We start from the raw sequence: 23151 nt of genomic DNA, 5'->3' as shown, positions 1-23151 counted from the left end.
GGTGCGTGGAGAGAGAGAAGAGGGAGCGAGACCAGAGAGAGATGAGCGAGAGAGGAGGGTGGGAGAGAGAGAGACGAGGGAGAGGAGAGGAGAGAGAGAGAGAGACGGGAGAGAGAGATAAGGAGAGACAGAGACAGAGGACAGAGAGAATCACGAGAGAGAGGGACGTCATACAGACATACAGACAAAAGGTGTTGCTGGTGTGTTCCAACTGCTGTTAACTTTCACTAGTTTATTTGACCAAAACAATCTACGACAACATAATAATAATAATAATAATAATTGTAATAATATATATAACTAATACAAAAAAAAAAAATAAAAAAAAATAAAAAAAAATATATAATAATAATAAATCAAAACAAATAATAAAAAAAAAAATAAAAAAAAAATATAAAAGAACAACAGAAATGAGACAAACAAAAAACAACGCAACAAAACAAAACCCCACAGATTGTGACATACATTTATTATTCTTAAAATAATCATAATTACAACATTTAAGATTTTTTTGTATCACTAATACATTGCATTTATATGAAAAACCACGACTGGTATATCAAAAGCCGTGGTATGTGCTATTCTGTCTTTGAGATGGTGCATATAAAAGATCCCTTGCTGCTAATCGGAGAGAGTAGCCCATGAAGTGGCGACATCGGCTTTCTTCTCTCAATATATGGGTGGTCCTTAACCATTCTTACACGACCAGAAACACATTGAATATACAGACACTGATATTTTAAACAAGAAAATATATTTAATATGCAAGTTTAATCATAGAAATATTTTTTTAGTCGGAAACATTTTACAATGCAGCAAACTCATGAATGTCTCTTTAAACTGTATTAAATTGTATAAAATCATACATATAATATGGGTTCCCCCACCCACCCAACACTATACCATTTTGGCTACGCCAATGTGTATCATTGATTTTACGCGTGTTAAAATCCTAACATTTTTTAACAATTCGATTCAGTTTTCATTTTGTTGTTTTGTTTGTTTGTTTTTGTTTGTTTTTGTTGGGTGTTTTTAACAGTTGTAACGATGTGGTATAGGGCACACACGCCGCACAACTTTTGAAATAAATGGAACTGTTTTTAACGATGTATTTAATGGCAACGTTTTAACAAATGCAAGAACCTATACGTGCGGTGTCTTTGATGCAGTTATTAGTTCGGTGAACACCGAAACAGGTAAATATCGTGCACAAATGTACAGTGATGTGAGACTTTTTCCCGCGCATTAGTCCAACCTATGACGGTTGAAGAGCTTGTTATTCGGAATGGTAAAACAATTCTATGTGAAATAATTATAGCAATCATATATCCAAGGAGGAGCACTTTATAGCAACTTTATATTTATCAATGTGTTGTTATGTGCGTGTGTGTGTCTGCGCGTGTGTGTATGTGTCCGTGAGTATGTGTGTGTGCGTGTCTGTGTGCGTGTGCTTGTATGTGTGTGCGTGAGCATGCTTGCGTGCGTCTGCATCTACGCTTTACCAACTGAGCTAACAAAATACATTTAACTGACTACTGTGCAGGAGGAGGACATCATACCAACACTACTACATACTCCACCCTCAAGTAAATTTATGTCCCGAGGCTCTGGGCCACAAACTGTAACATATAAATCAACTAACACTGAAAGCTTTCGAACCACTGAACATTTAAACACAGGAAAACCACAAATTCTGCCGGACTAAATCAACACCTACTAAAACATACATTATTATAAAATATAAACGCAAACACATTTCCATGCCCGTAGTCACGCTGAACGGCAAAAAGCGGTCGGGACGGCAGTATTTCGAGCACTGATTTGTAAGAATCCAGTGCTCTATTAGCTAAAGTCTCACCAGTTACTACTAGGAAGATGACTCCTTACTAACACTACACTACTATATATGTATATGCATGTATGTACGTACGTTCATAGATATCATTGTGTTTATGTATGAATTCCTGCATGCATGTCCGTAACTACATCTGTGTTTAATAGAAACTATTAGTGTTATGGAGCTCAATCAGAATCTAGTGTACATCCATATCTTGTGTAACACAATAAAATAACAATAATAATAAAAATTAAAAAGATGAAATTTAAAAATAAAAATAAATTTTACAAAAATAATAAATAAATACAAATGAACAAATTCGTTAAACTATCAGTAACTTCTGTCTGTATCGAGCATAATCTCCAACTACAGGTTGTCATACTAAGAACATGTCTACATCGAAGATACTCCCCAGCTACAGGCTGTCATACAAAGAACATATCTATATTGAACGGAAGAAAGACAGACAAACAGAGGGAGAAAGTGAAAGAGAGAGACATTTTGACCGTTGACACTTTGACCATTGACATTTAAACCGTTGACATTGAATGTAATTTTCATTTATAATCCATATTTAGACAAATAAGGCGCTCTAAATCCGTGAATGTATTATGACTGTAACGATGTTTTATATCAGTTACAGCATTAGTCATATATAGTCATATACTTTATTATCAGATCCCTTTAATGCAAACGGAGAGAGAGAGAGAGAGAGAGAGAGAGAGAGAGAGAGAGAGAGAGAGAGAGAGAGAGAGAGAGAGAGAGAGAGAGAGAGAGAGAGAGAGAGAGAGAGAGAGAGAGAAATAATAATAATAATATACAAACAAAGAAAAATACCCAGAAGGAACAAACGAAAAAACCGCGAAGGAGGAGGACATTATACCAACATTACTACATACTCCACATTCAAGTAAATTTATGTCCCGTGTAAATCAACCAACACTGAAAGGTTTCGAACCATGGACCATTTATAGAGGGGTCGAAATTAGATGAAATTCCTGGAAACCACAAATTCTGCTTGACAAAATCAACACCTACCAAACCAAACATGATCATAAAATATAAACGTAAACATATTTCTCACCCAGTGTTGACGTTGACCGGCAAAAAGTGGCCTGAACGGCGGTATTTCAGGGACTGATTTATAAGAATCCAATGCTCTACTAACTGGGCTGTTAGAGAAAGTTTCACCAGTTACTACTAGGAAGATGACTCCATACTAACACTACTCTACTATATATGTGTATGATTTATAAGAATCCAATGTTCTACTAGCTTGGCTGTTAGAGAAAGTCTCACCAGCTACTACTAGGAAGATGACTCCATACTAACACTACTCTACTATAAAAAATGAAAATACAAAACAAAACAAAACAAAAACAAAAATGCGTTAAACTTTCAGTAACTTCTTGAAACATGTGTTGCACATAGTCATCCAAGTAAACTTCGGTGTTGCATCATGGTGCTTGTATTGTTTTGTATGTCTATATAGAACATAATCTCCAACTACATGTTGTCATACTAAGAACATGTCTATATCGAAAGTAATCTCCAACTACAGGTTGTCATACTAAGGACATCAAAACAGGTAGCTGTCCTTCACACACACCTGTATCGTGGTTATATTTGTCACTGTGTTTGGATTCCTGGTACTGGAAGATCGAGCACACAAACAACCCGTTTTGTACAGTAGATTCGCCCCACATCCCACGGTATGATCTACACGTAGGTCCATCAATGTTAACAATCAGATTGTACTTCTTGTCTTTTCTCAGTTTTAGGGGTCGTCTCAGCTGCTACCGAGACTGACTTTGTCACTGATGAACCTTCGATTACGTCATCTGTTGTCGGGTCAGTTATGAAAACTTTTACGTCATAATTTGCAGTGAGGGTGCCGTGACGGGGACCATACAACTGAAATCCTTGTAGTAATGCGTCTTGGTTTACAGACAACATAATTCCATGATCTCTATCACTATGACATAACATATCATGTCTATCATTTAAGGTGAGGCGCTATATTATAATTTTCTCTTGACATATAACTCCTATGCGCTTGTTGGCATTAAATGGTGAAACATTTTCATCGGGACACAGACAGTGTGCGAAGACTTTTTGTGCATCAGTCAGCAAATTAGTTGGCACTACATGTTTCACTAAGTATCTGTGGTCAAGTAGGGGAAATCTCACTTGCGTTATGGCTTCCCCAATCACTTGTCGTCTGTTTTCGTGAGTTACATCTGTGTTCTGTTTCCTGCACGCACTCTTACTCCACGCCACAACAGCTTCAAAGACAGATTGTTCATCGGCCTCCAGTTCTTCCGCTTGTACAATCTCAACCAAGCATTCGTGGCAAAGGTCTGTAACTCCAGATGATTTTAGAACGACATCTCCATTTTCCAAAATAAAAGTCAGAGCTTTTTCTTTCAATTCCTGCTCATCAAACACGTGGGCCTGTTCCAGTATCACACAGACGTTGTCTGACGTCATCGATGACGACACATACGTCAAACACTTATGTTCCAAGGTTTTGACGTCATACTTCTTTGATACGTACAGCAAACCCATAACACTGGCACAATCCATTCTGACGTCATCTGTATAGAGATACCTGTGAAATAGTAATAAAATGTGTCCTTATCTCACTTTAAACCTGCAGTCCCTAGATTATAGTTATCATTAAACATTTAGAATAGATTATCCAGTTCTGTTTGGTGAATTCAAGGCCCACCACGCTACTATCGTTTCGCTACGGCAAATCATACATCTACTTTATCCATGGCAAATACAACCGGCCTCGGTGTCAAGGTGGTTAAGTCATGGGACTACAGGCTGGTAGGTACAGAGTTCGCAGCCCGGTACTGGCTCTAATCCAGAGCGAGTTCTTAAGGGCTCAGTGGGTAGGTGTAAGGCCATTCTCTCTTACTAACCACTAACAACTAACCCACTGTCCTGGCAATGGCCAGCTGAGTTTCGATTCAATTAGCGGTACGCGATTTGCCTGGGTGCTGAGCTTCTCACGTGATACTGAACACATTTAACTATTTCGATTGTGGGTAGTCTCTTAACTCCAAAACATATATCCTGGGTATAACACCTTATGTGAATGGGTGTGTGTGTGTGGTGGTGGTGGTGGTGGTGGGGGGGGGGGATATTAAAATTCGCGACATAGGTCAGCTGTTGACATACACTTTACAGATAAAAGGGTGTCAACACTTTCGTAACACTCTAGAGAGGGGGGTTGATTCACAAAACATTATCACGGCCACAAGTTATTCTTATTCATCACCCTATCCAATAAAAAAGTCGAATCTATTTATTTTTATTTTTTTTGTTCTATGTAATATCTATTTATTTATTATTGAGCTTATACATTTGTCGATCACTGTTCGTAGCGAACACAAACGGCCAGGGCTCGATCTTAGTGGTAGCCCGGGGTGGTTTGGCTACCGATTTCTCAATCGGACTACCAGTTGTCTAATCCCGGTAGTCCGCCAGGCTACCAAATGTTTTGGCATGTCCAGTCACTCTACAATCAACAAGACGTTTAATTCATCGGTGTCTGAAATTCCACCCTTCCACCTGCTGCCAGGAGTCGCTGTAACGGTTGAAACGAGTTTTTTTAAATAATGCATTTGAGTTTGTATTTCGCATTAATAAACAATTGTATAATATGGTAACCCGAGGCCGTAACCTTTAATAGGGAGAGAATAGGATCTTTTTTTTTCTTCTTTTTTTTAAAGATGAATCAAGAGGAAGAGTAAGAAGAAGAAGAAAGAAGAATGTTACAGATTTTGTTTAACGGCACTACTAGAGCACATTGATTTAGTAATCATCGGTTATCGGATGTCAAACATTTGGCAATTCTGACATAATCGTAGAGGAAACATGTAACATTTTTGTTATTAGTAGTGTCACGGGCATCCTATAATACCCGTAACTGAATAAAACACAATTATCCAAATATCTCTCCTAACTGTATATCTATTAGATCTCTCTGTATCGGGCAGTCCAATACCCGAGTGGCTCGTCTCTAGGAATAATCAGAGATATGATCTTATACAAATATATATAATATATAGCACGTTTAATTCACTAGAAAACACAACAAAACACAATACACTTTGGAATCTGTATTAACACTACGCCGACAAATGTACTTGCCACAGTAGTTAATTAACAACAACAGTATGATAACAACCCAGAGCTAATCACTTAATTAGTTAATCACTAGGTGTCTAGTTTACACAATATTCTAATCACTTAACCGTGATACAACACGCATACGTGTGATAATTGAGAAACGAATTAATAAAGGAATTACAACTCTATTCCTAACCGGTTAATTTTTAATTAACCTTTAACTACTCATTCAGTAACCTTGTAATAGAGAATTAATACGGGTACCTATCACAATAAAGACAATAACCTACAGTTTACCTAGGTCCTCTAGGATGACCGGCTAAGCTTTATATTACCAAATACTCGTATAATACATTATTAAAATATTTAAAGTCACATCAATCGCATCAAGGTTATACAACAGAGCAGAAAAATATATTTACCAAGTCCGGACTGAACTTATATATTTCGTTCAGTGGACGACGTCCATTCCCCGGTATACTTTCAATGTTTCTCCTCGATATATCTAAAATCCATGTGAACTTCCACCACTCCCAGAGTCGATATATTTTCTTAGATGACCAGACTTACTGTCGCCAGTTCGCCAGAAATACCCTGGTCATAAACCGCACTACCGGAGTTATTACGTAACTACTGGCCACATGGCCTCCACATCTGGTCTGGGTGTGTATTAGGGGGTACGGTCGCGCGGAGGTATTACGTAACAAAGTGCCCAACTGGTCTAAGTGCATATTGGGATACAAGACTACCACCGTCGCGCGGGGGTATTACGTAACCAAGCCGCACACGGCCCTCTAAAACAATTAACATCACCACAGGCGAAAAAATAAGAGCATGTTCCGTCACACACCCCCACCTCAAAAAGGATATTTCCTCTACTCTAGGAATAGGGAAATATACTACATTAAAACAAAATGTGCGTTAACCGACACATCCGGGCATTTATAACACATAGTAATAAGGTGACTACCAGTAATCACACTGAGTCTCTGAGTCCCTGGTATACAATAGTATATATAAAAACAAAAACAGAAATCAGGAATGTCAACACATTATCATAACGTTCAACTTCGGGACAGGGCATCAGCGATTACATTGGATGTGCCCTTGATATTTTCAATGGTAATTGGGATTTCCTGCAGAAGAAGGCTCCATCTCAAAACTCTCTGGTTGGTGGCTTTCATTATGTGAATGAAAGTAAGCACATTATGATCAGTAAAGACAACCACTTGATGCAATGCCGATTTCACGTAGATCTGAAAATGCTTCAGAGCTTGTACAATGGCCAAGGCTTCCTTCTCTATAGTGGAATATTTCACCTGGTGTTTGTCAAACGTTTTGGAGAAGAAACTTACATGATGGTCCAGTCCAGTTTCGTCTTCCTGGAACAGCACAGCTCCTGCTGCCACGTCACTGGCATCCACAGCCAGCTTGAAAGGCATTCGGTAGTCTGGTGCTGCCATCACGGGAGACGAGGAGAGCATCTGCTTAGGACGGTTGAATGACTTCTCGCATTCATCTGACCACTGGAACTTCGTTTCCTTCTTTTTCAGTGTCTCACGTTTTCCAGGTTTTCTCCGATAGGCATGCTGTCGAATCGGTGTAGCGTTGGGTTCCAAGCGCACATCCTGGATTAAAGTGTTGGTAACCGGTGGAAGGTCCTGACACATGGAAACATTGTCTTGTATCAACGTAGTCAACTTTGCTCGCTGGGAGCTCAAGTCTGCTAGAATCTGGCTGTTGGTTAATTTGATCTCTGCAGTATTGACGTCATCACAGGAAATTGAGTGACTCTCAATTTGGACCGGTAACACTGGAACTATCGGCAGTCTGTCAAAATAACGTTTTAGCAAATTGATGTGACAATACCTACTTTTCCTAACCCTATCAGGAGTGTTGATCACATACCCTGTCTCATTAACCCGTTTGTGCACAACATAGGGACCGAAATACCGCTTCTGTAATGAACCCCGTTTAATGGGAAGGTACAGCAGCACTTTATCCCCTGGTTTAAATTCCCGACTCTTAGCCTTCCTATCAAACACTGATTTTATTTTGCTCTGAGCATGGCTCATTTGCTTCCTAGCTAGTTCGGTCGCCTGCCACCTCCTATCTCTAACTCTCTTATTCATTAATACTCCCTTGTCCATATAATAACCTGACATCTGATCCTCCATCTCACCCTCAGTTAACAATATAGTGCGAGCTGCCGACAATTTTGGATCAGTCCCCTGCTCTAGAATTAACTCTTGTCTATTACAAGGTAAGGCCCCTCTATCAAACACAACTGGTTAATTTCCCCTCTGCGGGAGATCGACAGGTTCCACCACATTTAGTTCCTCAGTTGACTTATCTACCATTTTACTGATAACCTCATCCACTCCAATTTCATGGCTCACACACGTATCAGACAAATCACAAATATCCTCTGGGTCTCGTGTTACCCTTCTGGCCATAGCCCTAGTCATTACACACGCAGGATATCTAGTCTCATCAACCTCACACTTTTCTATGGGTAAAGGGCTGTCTTCAATTGACAATTGGTCACATTGCGGCTGACAACACTGACTAGTCAAATTATTACCCAACAAAACTCCTATGTTTTCAAAAGGCAAGTCCTTCACAACACCCATAATGACTGGTCCCGTCACAAACTTCGAACACAAGAAAACGTTATGTAACCGGACAACCATATTTTCTCCAGTAACCGAGGTTAAGGCCAAACTACGTCCTGTATCTGAATTCTCTATACTAGCTAAACAATCTGACGTTATAAGCGAATGGTTACACCCTGTATCTCGATAGACTGATATTGCCTAAGGACACAACTCTTGTTTGACATCACAAACCATACCAGTGGACACATACGGGTTTACTTTCTCTGCCATGAGACTAACCATTAACTCCCTCGCTAACGGAGCTGACCTCACTAAACCGACCACTTGCGTATTATCGCGTTTCCTTTTAAAAACAGTCCCCGACAAGATGGTTATCCTTTTTACAGTAACTGCAATGTGGACGAAAAGTTTATCCTTACGTTGCCCACCAGGTGCATTCCTTGCCTCACTAGCTGACCAACTAGATAACTCTCTCCGATAGTTACTTTCCCGGGAAAAACCTGGCTGAAATTTCTTCTTATCACCCTGTTGTAAACAGCTACCCTGTACTGCCTGAGCTTTGTGTATTAACACGTAATCATCTGCCACTATGCCTGCCTCCTCTATCTTTTTGACATCACGATCCTCTAAATGAATACGTAAGCTAACTGGTAATCCATTTTTAATGTCATGTAAGATCAACAATTCCCGTAACTCGGTATATGACCCTACCTGATGAGAAACCACCCATTTATCAAACGTCCCTGCTTTCTTAGCCACAAATTCACTATAAGACTAACCCTGCGTTTTCTTCAACTCGCTATACCGTAAACGATAATCCTCAGGTCGTAACTCATAAGCCCTCAACACTGCAGACTTAACTAGGTTGTACTGACTTGCTCGCTCGTCACTCATTGAATTATAAGCTACGCTAGCCTTCCCCTTAAACTTAGACACGGCTAACAATGTCCACTTAGACTGCGGCCAATTTAGCTGCTTAGCGGCCCGTTCAAAAAGTTGGAAGAACATATCTACCTCCTGGTCGTCAAATACAGGCACTGATCTATAAGCCTCCGACATGTTAAACCCATTACCTGCCTCCCGTCTAATTACTTCAGTATTCAACTTTAACTCATGTTCCACTTTTAATTTTTCTAACTGGAATTCTCTATCCCTATCTTCTCTTTCTCTCTCTCTCTCTCTCTCTCTATCCCTCTCTCTCTCTCTCTCTTCTCTATCTCTATCTCTCTCTTCTATATCTCCGTCTTCTTTTTCTCTATCCCTCTCTTCTCTTTCTCTCTTCTCTTTCTCTCTCTCTCTCTCTCTCTCTCTCTCTCTCTCTCTCTCTCTCTCTCTCTCTCTCTCTCTCTCTCTCTCTCTCTCTCTCTCTTTCGTACTCAAGCTTTTTAAAAGCTAACTGTTGTTCCATACTCAACTCATTTATATCTATCTCTGGAACAATCTCACTTTCTTCCATAACAGGACTATCACCAAAAACTTCCTGGATAATAATTGTCCTTATATCACCTAATGTTTTAGCTGATGTTAAATCAATCTCTCGCTCACTCGCGATTTCAACTAATTCGGCCTTACGTGCTCGCTTAATCTCCACTACACTGAGCGTAGGCCTATCCAGCAAATTCTTATCCATGTTTAGGTATGACGCACTTATTATTATTTTTTTCTAGTGAACAACGTTGCTACTTCTAGTAAATTTCTAAAAATAAGTTATAAAGCCCCCATTTACAAACAATACTTTTTAAATATGCATGTCCCGTTTCAGATCCGGGACGAGCACCCCCATTTTTACTCCTGTCACGGGGATCCTATAATACCCGTAACTGAATAAAACACAATTATCTAAATATCTCTCCTAACTGTATATCTATTAGATATCTCTGTATCGGGCAGTCCAATACCTGAGTGGCTCGTATCTAGGAATAATCAGAGATATGATCTTATACAAATATATATAATATATAGCACGTTTAGTTCACTAGAAAACACAACAAAACACAATACACTTTGGAATCTGTATTAACACTACGCTGATAAATGTACTTTCCGCAGTAGTTAATTAACAACAACAATATGATAACAACCCAGAGCTAATCACTTAATTAGTTAATCACTAGGTGTCTAGTTTATACAATATTCTAATCACTTCACTGTGATACAACACGCACACGTGTGATAATTGAGAAACGCTGCCAGGGGAACTTAATTAATAAAGGAATTACAACTCTATTCCTAACTGGTTAATTTTTAATTAACCTTTAACTACTCATTCAGTAACCTTGTAATACAGAATTAATACTGGTGCCTATCACAATAAAGACAATAACCTACAGTTTACCTAGGTCCTCTAGGATGACCGGCTAAGCTTTATATTACCAAATACTCGTATAATACAGTATTAAAATATTTAAAGTCACATCAATCACATCAAGGTTATACAACAGAGCAGAAAAATATATTTACCAAGTACGGACTGAACTTATATATTTCGTTCAGTGGACGACGTCCGTTCCCCAGGATACTTCCAATGTTTCTCCTTTATATATCTAAAATCCTAGCTATTTATTATAAAATCCCAGACTGCTCCAGAGACAGTACGCGGGACCGAGTCTTATCATGTGAATTTCCACCACTCCCAGAGTCGATATATTTTCTTAGAAGTCCAGACTTACTGTCGCCAGTTCGCCAGCAATACCCTGGTCAAAAACCGCACTACCGGAGTTATTACGTAACTACTGGCCACATGGCCTCCACATCTGGTCTGGGTGTGTATTAGGGGGTACGGTCGCGCGGAGGTATTACGTAACAGAGTGCCCAGCTGGTCTTAGTGCATATTGGGATACAAGACTACCACCGTCGCGCGGGGGTATTACGTAACCAAGCCGCACACGGCCCTCTAAAACAATTAACATCGCCACATGCGAAAAAATAAGAGCATGTTCCGTCACAAGTAGCAAGGACTCTTTTTTTAAGCACTATCTCCCAAACATGGTAGCACATACCACGGCCTTTGATATTGATGTATCAGTCGTGGGACACTGGCTGGAACAAGGGACCCACTGACAGGAATTGATCCTATCCAGCAAACACAGAGGAAGTGGGAAATGAGTATTGGTCTTTCAGTTGGAGGAGGCCACCAGTGAATATTCTCACCACATCAGCTTGAGAGCTTGGACAATGTTCCCACATGATACACACATCACCAACAACAATACTATCACCACCACCACCACCACCACTACCACCACCACCACCACTAACAACATTCTTAGTAATAGTAGTAGCAGCACCAATAGTGCTATAGCAGTAACAGCAAGAAATTCAAGAAACATAACCAAGGTCTGATATACAAAAAAATATCATACGTGTATGTTCTGTATACTAATCTAGCTTACTAATAAGGTAATATAATTACAGTCTGTAATTAATATAATGTTTAAATCTCTTATCCCACACAGTGATCCCTTCTCCAGCTATCCCAGCCCCTAAATAATTACTCTGACGCAAGTCAATAAAACTTCAATACTCTCAGCATACTACTTAGATGTATGATTCGTGTTTTATAAACATAACATTTACATACCTTAGAAACTGTTCAAATATGTCGTGTTCTACTTCCGGAATGACGATCTCACCCTGCTCTGCCAATGGTCCGTAGAACATGGCCTCGAACACGCCGCTACGGATACTGAGTATCATTCTATGAGCATGGACGGTCTTCTGTTCACTCCCAACGCGGAATGTCACGTTATTAAACATTTTATTTTCAAGAGAATGTCTAAGACATTCTGTAAGAGACTTTCTGCTCTGCCAGGCTTCAAGACTAGACTCAGTCTGACTAATTGATTTGCATGTCGCCATCTTGTCACTGAAAATATACATAAAACAGCTTTCTTTTTCTCTTTGTTTTCACAATACATGCAGTTCAAGCACCAGTAGGAAGCATGCACGAGATAGGAAATAGTTTCATGTCTATTTGTAAAAAGTTCAAACTGTGTTTTCGTAATATTTCAACCAATAGAACAAGCCATTTACAAACAAATTGTTTGCCGGGCGACATCATTTGCATATACCAAAATTCAAATGACGTTTTCATAATATTTCAACCAATAGAAAGAGCCATCTAATTACACATGCGCACTTATTCACACTAGTTCCCTTAAGCTATTTACAGCACGATACGTCTATTAAAAAACATGCAATGTGCGGAGCTGTAGTTAGTGTGGTAACATCATGCACTACCAGGAACTGTTGTTAGTGTGGTAACATCGTGCAATGCGCGGAGCTGTAGTCAGTGTGGTAGGATCGTGCAATGCACGGAGCTGTAGTTAGTGTGGTAAGAGCATGCACTACCAGGAGCTGTTGTTAGTGTGGTAAGAGCATGCACTACCAGGAGCTGTTGTTTGTGTGGTAAGATCGTGCAATGCGCGGAGCTGTAGTCAGTGTGGTAAGATCGTGCAATGCGCGGAGCTGTAGTCAGTGTGGTAAGATCGTGCAATGCGTGGAGCTGTAGTCAGTGTGGTAAGATCGTGCAATGCGTGGAGCTGTAGTCAGTGTGGTAAGATCGTGCAATGCGTGGAGCTGTAGTCAGTGTGGTAAGATCGTGCAATGCGTGGAGCTGTAGTCAGTGTGGTAAGATCGTGCAATGCGCGGAGCTGTAGTCAGTGTGGTAAGATGTGCAATGCGCGGAGCTGTAGTCAGTGTGGTAAGATCGTGCAATGCGCGGAGCTGTAGTCAGTGTGGTAAGATCGTGCAATGCGTGGAGCTGTAGTCAGTGTGGTAAGATCGTGCAATGCGTGGAGCTGTAGTCAGTGTGGTAAGATCGTGCAATGCGCGGAGCTGTAGTCAGTGTGGTAGGGGTGTCAAAGTTTAGAAATGTTCTCGGAAATAGCATTTTAATATTTTAGCATTTTAATATTTTAATCCCATCCCGAGAAATATAAACTACGTCCGTGAGTTTTAATATATTCTGATACCAGTACAACCCTAACACACACACTGATACAACTACATCAAATTGCATTTGCACGTGCGGCACGAATGAAATGGGAGTCTCACTACGTCTGATCCCCGTTATTTTTGTTTCATTATTTACTTCTTTCTAGTTATTGATTTTATTAGGCTTAGAACTAATTTAATAATTAACTCGACCTTAATTGGTGTATAAGTCAGTTATACGTACTCGGTGTATCGGTGAATATCCCAATAGTTTTGGTCGTGAGAACCTCCGAGGCGAGGCCCCACGACCAAAACCGTAGGGATATTCACCGATACACCTCGTAAAGTGCGGGTATAACTAAGTTTAATTTAAATTAAGTGTTATATTATTGTTTTATATTAATTGTGTGTTTAGGTGTGCATATGGTTTAGTGACAGTTTGGCTTGGTGATTTGCTGGGGGGGGGGGGGGGGGGATCTGGCAGTGGCTCCTTTTTAGTACTCATGTTTAACATTGATAAATATTGTGTTTTAGATATTAGGTTACCAACATGTTCTTAATAATCTCTCTCTCTCTCTCTCTCTCTGTCTCTCTCTCTCTCTCTGTCTCTCTCTCTCTCTCTCTCTCTCTCTCTCTCTCCATAACTGGTTCATCTCTTCCTCCTCCTCCTCCTCGCCCTCTCAACAAAGGCCATGGTTTGTGCTATCCTGCCTGTGGGAAGCGCAAATAAAATAACCCTTACTGCATGTCGTAAAAGAGTAGCCTATGTGGTGAAAGCGGGTTTCCTCTAAAACACAATATCAGAATGACCATATGTTTGACGTCCAATAGCCGATGATAAGATACAAAATCAATGTGCTCTTGTGGCGTCTTTAAATAATAAAAAAAAAAAACTTTACACTCTCTCTCTCTCTCTCTCTCTCTCTCTCTCTCTCTCTCTCTCTCTCTCTCTCTCTTTCTCTGTATGTATGTATATATATTTGCTCAGACTGAGCAACTTTAATGAACTGGTGCATAAAATGTTTCAAAGATTTCCATACCATATGGAATTGTGTGTGAACAGAAATGGATGAGGAGAAACATAGCCAATAATACCATGACATAATGTGGTTTATTTGAAGATGGTAAAGATTTGGAAAATGACTTCATTTCATTCAAAAACATTACGAATTTCACTGTTGTTGCACATACTTAAATGTCAGTACCATGTACACATCTGCTTAACGGAATTGACGAATAATGTCTGGCAAGTCCAAATATTGACTTTCTATTAGTATCTCGTGTAACCTCCCTGCACACAAACAACTGTTTCAAGATGCCTCCTCATTCCTTGGATCAATGTCCGAGTTTGATTTTGAGAAATCCTGTTCCAATCCTCATGCAAAGCAGCAGTCAATTCATTGATAGTCTGGACACGACGGCCTAAAATGTCCCACAAATGCTCAGTGGACTCGTGGCTGGCCATGGGATGGTCTCAACAGCATTCTGTTGCACGAACTGGGTGACAGCACGTGCTCTGTGAGGCCTGGCATTATCATGCATGAAGATGGGTCTTGTGGCTACAGGAAAATTATCTTAAGGTTACCACGAATGGTGATGAGGTCCATCTTGCAACCCAAGGAAATGCATGCCCATACCATGACTGACCCTCCCCAAAAGGGAACCGTCTCCTGGATATTGCGGGGTACTATGGCTGTGTTCCTTTGTCTCCAGACACGTGTACGACCATCCACCATATGCAATAAGAAACGACTCTCATCGGAAAAGTGAACTCTCCGCCATGATGCAGTGTTCTAGCGAACACGTTGATTACACCAGGCAAGTCGTGCTGCTCTGTGAGCTGGAGATAGTTTTATACGCTTGGTGGGTCTTCTGGCCCTGTATCCTGCTGCTTTCAGTCGATTCCTGACGGTCCTGTAGGAAATGGCTCTCCCTGGTAACCACTGTTGTTTTAAAGACGTGCTTGGGCCCGATGAAATGGCGCCTAACAAGTCTCAACAATGCTCTATCCTTTCGTATTGTTGTCTTAAGGGGTGTACCAGGTCTTGGACGATCTTTAACATCATTGGTAGCCTTGTGTTTGTTCAACGGTCTTGAAATGATGGAGATATTGCGCCCAAGTTGACGACCAATTTGTCTGAGGGACATTCCTGCATTTCTCATACCAATAATTTGCCACCTTGTAGCCTCTGACAATTTACGACATGCCATGACAATTATGGTACTGAATATTCAATACAAATTGACAGGAGAGAGTGTGACATGCAAACATTACAAAATTGATTTCATTACTGTTCAGGGTATGACATTTCACGTGCATTGTTCGTCGTTGCACGTGCATTGAATAGCTCCACGAAAGTCATGCTATTCAGCAAGATGCCACATGTTAATATATCATTCAGGAAAATGATCTGTTTTCTTAATTCACAGAATTATAGGTCTATGAATTGGGTGTTGCTTAATTATGTATACGTATGTGTGCGTGCGTGTGTGTAATTGAATTGTGAATGAATTAATAATTATTTTAAAAAAAACTTAAAGTAAGCTACTGACAAAGATTGGCCTAAATGACTTGTTAAGTTTCATACTTCACTCACCTCCTATGTAGCGGGTGTTGTATCTTGTGTAGGGACTTCGAGCAGCTTGTACAATGGTACATACACTATTCGCTATCACAATGAATCTAAAGTCTAGGTCAGGTGAACCTCGTGATTACACAGATTACACTCCGGTCACAAATGTCGATCGCGTGACGCGTTAAAACTGAAAATGTCGTCCTTAATTTTATCGGTACTTATTAGCTTTAGTAATATACTCTGTCAAAAAAGAAACGCATAGGTGATAGGGAAAGAAGAAAGATTTTACAAAATATCAAAAAAAAATTGTACAATGTCGATGAATGACCATGTTTCATAATGTTCCTGGAATAGGACAGCATGCCCAAATGCACCCTAAAACAAATTTAATGCGTGTTGTGGCACGTTTTGCGACAATTGCGTGAAATGATCAGATTTTGGCGAATGCACTCGGGGACAAGATTGGGGTAGTGATGAGTATTTAAAGCTGCAATGCTCGCAATGATGCCTCATTTCCATTTCGACGTAGACGAGTTACACTATGCCAAGACTAAGCCTGCCGAATCGAAACATTGCAATAGGCCGCCTCCAGTTAGGTGAATCGCAGTCAGCAGTCGCACGCCACATGAACGTCCATCAGAGCACCATTGCACGTCTCTGGGAGAGGTCAATCAGCTCAAGACCGGCCCCGAAGTGGAAGACCTCGCATAACAACTGCAGCACAATATAGCTACATCCGGGTTCTGCTATTTCGTGACCAAACTGTCACATCAACGAACACTGCTGGACGCATACCTGGTTTGAGAAGGGTGTCTGCACAAATCATTCGGAACTGAGTTCGAGAAGCTGGTTTATGGGCTAGGAAACCGTATGTTGGCCTCGTCCTGCGATGTCGAAATCGACATTTACGTGTTCGCTGGTGCACGAATGTACAGGCGTGGAACTTAGGAAATTGGCGGCGAGTATGGTTCAGCGACGAGTCACGTTTCCTTCTACAGCGACTTGATAGACGACAACGTATGTACAGACGCCGCAATGAACGTTTTGCCAACATCTGCGTCGCCCAATTTGACAGATTCGGTGGAGGGAGTGTCATGATGTGGGGAGCCATCTCATACATCGGCAGAAGTGAAGTTGTGTTCGTACAAGGCAACCTGACATCTGTACGCTACCGGGATGAAATTCTTCGCCGTTACATGCTTCCCATAGAGAACTCTTTCAGCAGGACAATGCCAGGCCGCATACGGCACGTGTAACAATGAATTTCCTACAAAATGAGAACATTAATGTGCTGCCATGGCCATGAATATCGCCAGATCTCAACCCCATTGACCATCTATGGGGCGAACTGGACAGACTTGTACGCCAGTGTGACCCGGAGCCTCAGACGCTTCCGCAACTGTTACATGTACTGCAGGAAGAATGGGCTAGGATTCCACGTGACCGGATTCAGAGACTCATTCAGTCTATGCCAAGGAGATGTCGCTCAGAGATTGCTGCTGCTGGTGGCCACACACGGTACTGATTTCAGCACCCTCGTGCCACCGCTGCCGTCAGTCCATAGCAAGCACATTGTCACATACTGTGATACGATCATAAATAACGAAATTATGCCACTTTGTATTAAAAGAGATAATTCTATGAATATTTCGCCTATGCTTTTCTTTTTTGACAGCGTGTAGTTAACACATTCCTTTCTGGGCCTTTAGCTGGCACACATCGTGGATGGCGGGTGGGGTGGGGGTGGGGGGTTCTCGTACACAAAAGAATGGAACAAAAAGAAAAGAAATACGATTCACAAAATTATTACCGTACCGCAAGGTGTATTTTATAGGCACCATCTGACAGACAGGAAAGCACATACCACGGTCTTTGACGCAAAAGGTAATGGTGTACTGGCTGGAAAAAAAGAAATACTTCAGTGATCCCACCGACGGGGATCGATCCCAGATCGACCGTGCATCAGACGAGCGGTCTACCACTGGGCTACGTCTCCCGTGTAATCCGTTCTGTTATCTGCTGAAGACTGCTTCGTTGTTTGAAATCCAGTAAGTTTGTAGGTCACCACACGGGGTACAGTACACGTGTTGATCTCCAGTTGTCAATATGTTATCGCACAATAGTTGCTATACAAGTATGACAAGCATTTAATAACTAGTGCATCTTAAGGAGAAATGGATCCAGGATTTTGTAAGGGGGTGGGGAAGGGGTGGGCGGGTCACATTTATATCAGCGTTAGTGGTCGTTAGCTTCTACTTAAAGTTTATGTTAAAACGAGTGGCTCCAAAACGTACCTAAGGAGCCTAGTTGTGTGGAATACAGTTTCAAACAACGATTAGTAAAGTCGGTTTGTTTCTTATATGACGGCAAAAACCAGCGTCAAAACCCCTTCGTATGCTTTATTTATTATCCCAGCGGGCTCTCGTAACCGGGGAAATAAAAACTGTCAATAAGTTGCACATGTTTGCAAACTACATGATCTCTGCTGTCTAATTGTTGCCACTTCAAAGCTGTCTGCCATGAAATAATCACAAACAACAGACTACTTGCACGGATATATTGCAGGTCAATCAAATCGGACGATTTGTGCGGATATATTGCAGGTCAAGCAAAGTGCAAGATTACTGTTTCACTGTACGTTTTAGACTTCCTATAAAACAGCTCCAAGATTTAATAAGAGTACCGGTGCTGTATATGATACGCCCGTTATTTATATCACAGTGACCTAGTAAGTGTATGTGACACACCGCCCTCCGAAGTTGTTCCTGTATGCATCTGCATGCAAAATATGGTCCGGACAAGAAAAACGTCGTTCCTACATGTGAAGTTTGATGGTCCTGTATGTATCTGTATGCAAGATATAGCCCAGACAAGGATTCACTGTTATGTGCAATAGACCATGACAAGTAGGCCACAGTGACCTGGTAATAGTACACGACAAACCAGCTGTATGTTAGATATAGTGCGGACTAGTGCGATTTACTGTTATGTACATTATACCGTGAAAAGTAGGTCATAGTGACCTAGTAATAGTACGCGACACACCGACATCCCAAGTTGTTCCCACGTGTGAGGTTTGATGGCCCTGGTTGCATCTGTATTCAAGGTATGTTCCAGATAAGAATTTTCTGTTTGTGTGCAGTAGACCGTAAAACGTAGGTCACAGTGCAGGAACAAGTAAGAGTACACGACACACCGCCATTCCAGGTTGTTTCTGTATGCAAAATATGGTGCGGACAAGAAAAAAGTTAACAGGCGGACGTACGTTCGGTCGAACAGACAGACAACGCCATATAATACGGCCCATCATACACGTGGGTATAAACATGAAACGTGACCACCGATTGTCATGTGATTCCCTACATCGAGGTTCAATTAAAATGTTTTGGATTATACAATAGCGAGGTTTGGTCTTCCACATGAATGTAATTTTCATTTATAATCCATATTTAAAAAAAAAAATAGGCGCTCTAAATCCGCGAATGTATGCCTTTAATGATGTTTTATAATACTTTTAACGAGCACACACAAATAGAGACAAAAGCACAAATACACACACACAGATAGAGAGAGAGAGGGGGGATTCCAACTGCTGTTAAATTTCACTAGTTTATTGGGCGAACAATCTACAACAAAATAAAAATAATAATATAAAAACAAAACAAAAAAACAAAAAACAACAAGAAAACCCCCCCAGAACGAACAAAACAACGCAAACAAGCCAAATCCTGCACATTGTGACAGATATTTATTATTCTTAAAACAATAATTACGACATATATGAATTATTGTATCACTAATACATTTTATTTATCTTCAAATTCCCTTACAACCCCGTTCGGTTTGTTTTCTCTGACACGATTCGCGCAATCAACATCCAATTTGTCGTATCTCAATGCAAAGCTTTACAAACCCTTAAAACCTTTAATTTTACTAAGTGGGTTTTTTTTAATTATTATTTTCTTTTTATTCCATAAAATTACCGATATCGGGTTCACATGACTCAATTTTGAGACAGTTATAATTTTATATATATTAATTTTTTATCCCCTCCAAACCTCACCCAAAGTTCCCTTGGCATTCCGCCTACTGGCATTGCACCCCTCTGCCCCAAATGGATTTTCTGGATTCGCCATTGATTCGGTGCATGTCACATGACCTCACACGTGCCAGATCAACAAGACCAAATCATGTATTTTTATGATGTGTAACCCCCTGTTGTTAGAATGGGAGTTAGTAAAACACGGACCGGATAAGAATACTTAAATTAAGACAAATTAAACAAAGTGTTCGTCAACTGTGCATAGTTAAGAAACATATATGTTTAATGTAGTGGCCTTAACAATGGAAAATGACGTGTGTGTATGATTTATAAGAATCCAATGTTCTACTAGCTGGGCTGTTAGAGAAAGTCACACCAGCTACTACTAGGAAGATGACTCCATACTAACACTACTCTACTATATATGTGTATGATTTATAAGAATCCAATGCTCTACTAGCTGGGCTGTTAGAGAAAGTCTCACCAGCTACTACTAGGAAGACGACTCCATACTAACACTACTCTACTATATATGTGTATGATTTATAAGAATCCAATGCTCTACTAGCTGGGCTGCTAGAGAAAGTCTCACCAGCTACTACTAGGAAGATGACTCCATACTAACACTACTCTACTATATATGTGTATGATTTATAAGAATCCAATGCTCTACTAGCTGGGCTGTTAGAGAAAGTCCCACCAGCTACTACTAGGAAGATGACTCCATACTAACACTACTCTACTATATATGTGTATGATTTATAAGAATCCAATGTTTCTACTAGCTGGGCTGTTAGAGAGAAAGTCCCACAGCTACTACTAGGAAGATGACTCCATACTAACACTACTCTACTATATATATGTGTATGATTATAAGAATCCAATGTTCTACTAGCTGGGCTGTTAGAGAAAGTCCCACCAGCTACTACTAGGAAGATGACTCCATACTAACACTACTCTACTATATATGTGTATGATTTATAAGAATCCAATGCTCTACTAGCTGGGCTGTTAGAGAAAGTCTCACCAGCTACTACTAGGAAGACGACTCCATACTAACACTACTCTACTATATATGTGTATGATTTATAAGAATCCAATGCTCTACTAGCTGGGCTGTTAGAGAAAGTCTCACCAGCTACTACTAGGAAGATGACTCCATACTAACACTACTCTATATATATGTGTATGATTTATAAGAATCCAATGCTCTACTAGCTGGGCTGTTAGAGAAAGTCTCACCAGCTACTACTAGGAAGATGACTCCATACTAACACTACTCTACTATATATGTGTATGATTTATAAGAATCCAATGCTCTACTAGCTGGGCTGTTAGAGAAAGTCCAACAGCTACTTCTAGGAAGATGACTCCATACTAACACTACTCTACTATATATATGTATGATTTATAAGAATCCAATGTTCTACTAGCTGGGCTGTTAGAGAAAGTCTCACCAGCTACTACTAGGAAGATGACTCCATACTAACACTACTCTACTAGATATGTGTATGATTTATAAGAATCCAATGTTCTACTAGCTGGGCTGTTAGAGAAAGTCTCACCAGCTACTACTAGGAAGACGACTCCATACTAACACTACTCTACTATATATGTGTATGATTTATAGGAATCCAATGTTCTACTAGCTGGGCTGTTGGAGAAAGTCCCACCAGCTACTACTAGGAAGATGACTCCATACTAACACTACTCTACTATATATGTGTATGATTTATAAGAATCCAATGTTCTACTAGCTGGGCTGTTAGAGAAAGTCCCACCAGCTACTACTAGGAAGATGACTCCATACTAACACTACTACTCTACTATATGTGTATGATTTATAAGAATCCAATGTTCTACTAGCTGGGCTGTTAGAGAAAGTCCCACCAGCTACTACTAGGAAGATGACTCCATACTAACACTACTCTACTATATATGTGTATGATTTATAAGAATCCAATGTTCTACTAGCTGGGCTGTTAGAGAAAGTCTCACCAGCTACTACTAGGAAGATGACTCCATACTAACACTACTCTACTATATATGTGTATAATTTATAAGAATCCAATGTTTCTACTAGAGCTGGACTGTTAGAGAAAGGTCTCACCAGCTACTACTAGGAAGATGACTCCATACTAACACTACTCTACTATATATGTGTATGATTTATAAGAATCCAATGTTCTACTAGCTGGACTGTTAGAGAAAGTCTCACCAGCTACTACTAGGAAGATGACTCCATACTAACACTACTCTACTATATATGTGTATGATTTATAAGAATCCAATGTTCTACTAGCTGGACTGTTAGAGAAAGTCTCACCAGCTACTACTAGGAAGATGACTCCATACTAACACTACACTACTATATATGTGTATGATTTATAAGAATCCAATGTTCTACTAGCTGGGCTGTTAGAGAAAGTCTCACCAGCTACTACTAGGAAGATGACTCCATACTAACACTACACTACTATATATGTGTATGATTTATAACAATCCAATGTTCTACTAGCTGGACTGTTAGAGAAAGTCTCACCAGCTACTACTAGGAAGATGACTCCATACTAACACTACTCTACTATATATGTGTATGATTTATAAGAATCCAATGCTCTACTAGCTGGACTGTTAGAGAAAGTCTCACCAGCTACTACTAGGAAGATAACTCCATACTAACACTACTCTACTATATATGTGTATGATTTATAAGAATCCAATGCTCTGCTAGCTGGCTGTTAGAGAAAGTCTCACCAGCTACTACTAGGAAGATGACTCCATACTAACACTACTCTACTATATATGTGTATGATTTATAAGAATCCAATGTTCTACTAGCTGGGCTGTTAGAGAAAGTCTCACCAGCTACTACTAGGAAGATGACTCCATACTAACACTACTCTACTATATATGTGTATGATTTATAAGAATCCAATGCTCTACTAGCTGGGCTGTTAGAGAAAGTCTCACCAGCTACTACTAGGAAGATGACTCACA

General features: G+C 40.2%; 1 protein-coding gene across 1 annotated transcript in view; it reads right to left on the bottom strand.

The window, feature by feature from the left end:
• LOC121385936 (BTB/POZ domain-containing protein 6-like) overlaps positions 1-12456 on the bottom strand; it is a 14111-nt gene extending 1655 nt beyond the window's left edge. Inside the window, exons 1-2 of the mRNA XM_041516731.1 lie at positions 12179-12456; positions 4108-4448 (exon numbers count right to left, since the gene is read on the bottom strand). Of these exons, the coding sequence (XP_041372665.1) occupies positions 4108-4448; positions 12179-12456 (619 nt within the window). The remainder of the gene's footprint in view (positions 1-4107; positions 4449-12178) is intronic.
• Positions 12457-23151: the final 10695 nt, after the last annotated feature.

Source organism: Gigantopelta aegis, chromosome 12 (genome assembly GCF_016097555.1).
Source record: "Gigantopelta aegis isolate Gae_Host chromosome 12, Gae_host_genome, whole genome shotgun sequence".
Classification (NCBI taxonomy): domain Eukaryota; kingdom Metazoa; phylum Mollusca; class Gastropoda; order Neomphalida; family Peltospiridae; genus Gigantopelta; species Gigantopelta aegis.
Note: the sequence above shows the minus strand (reverse complement) of the source record. Positions and strands in the feature narration are given on the sequence as shown.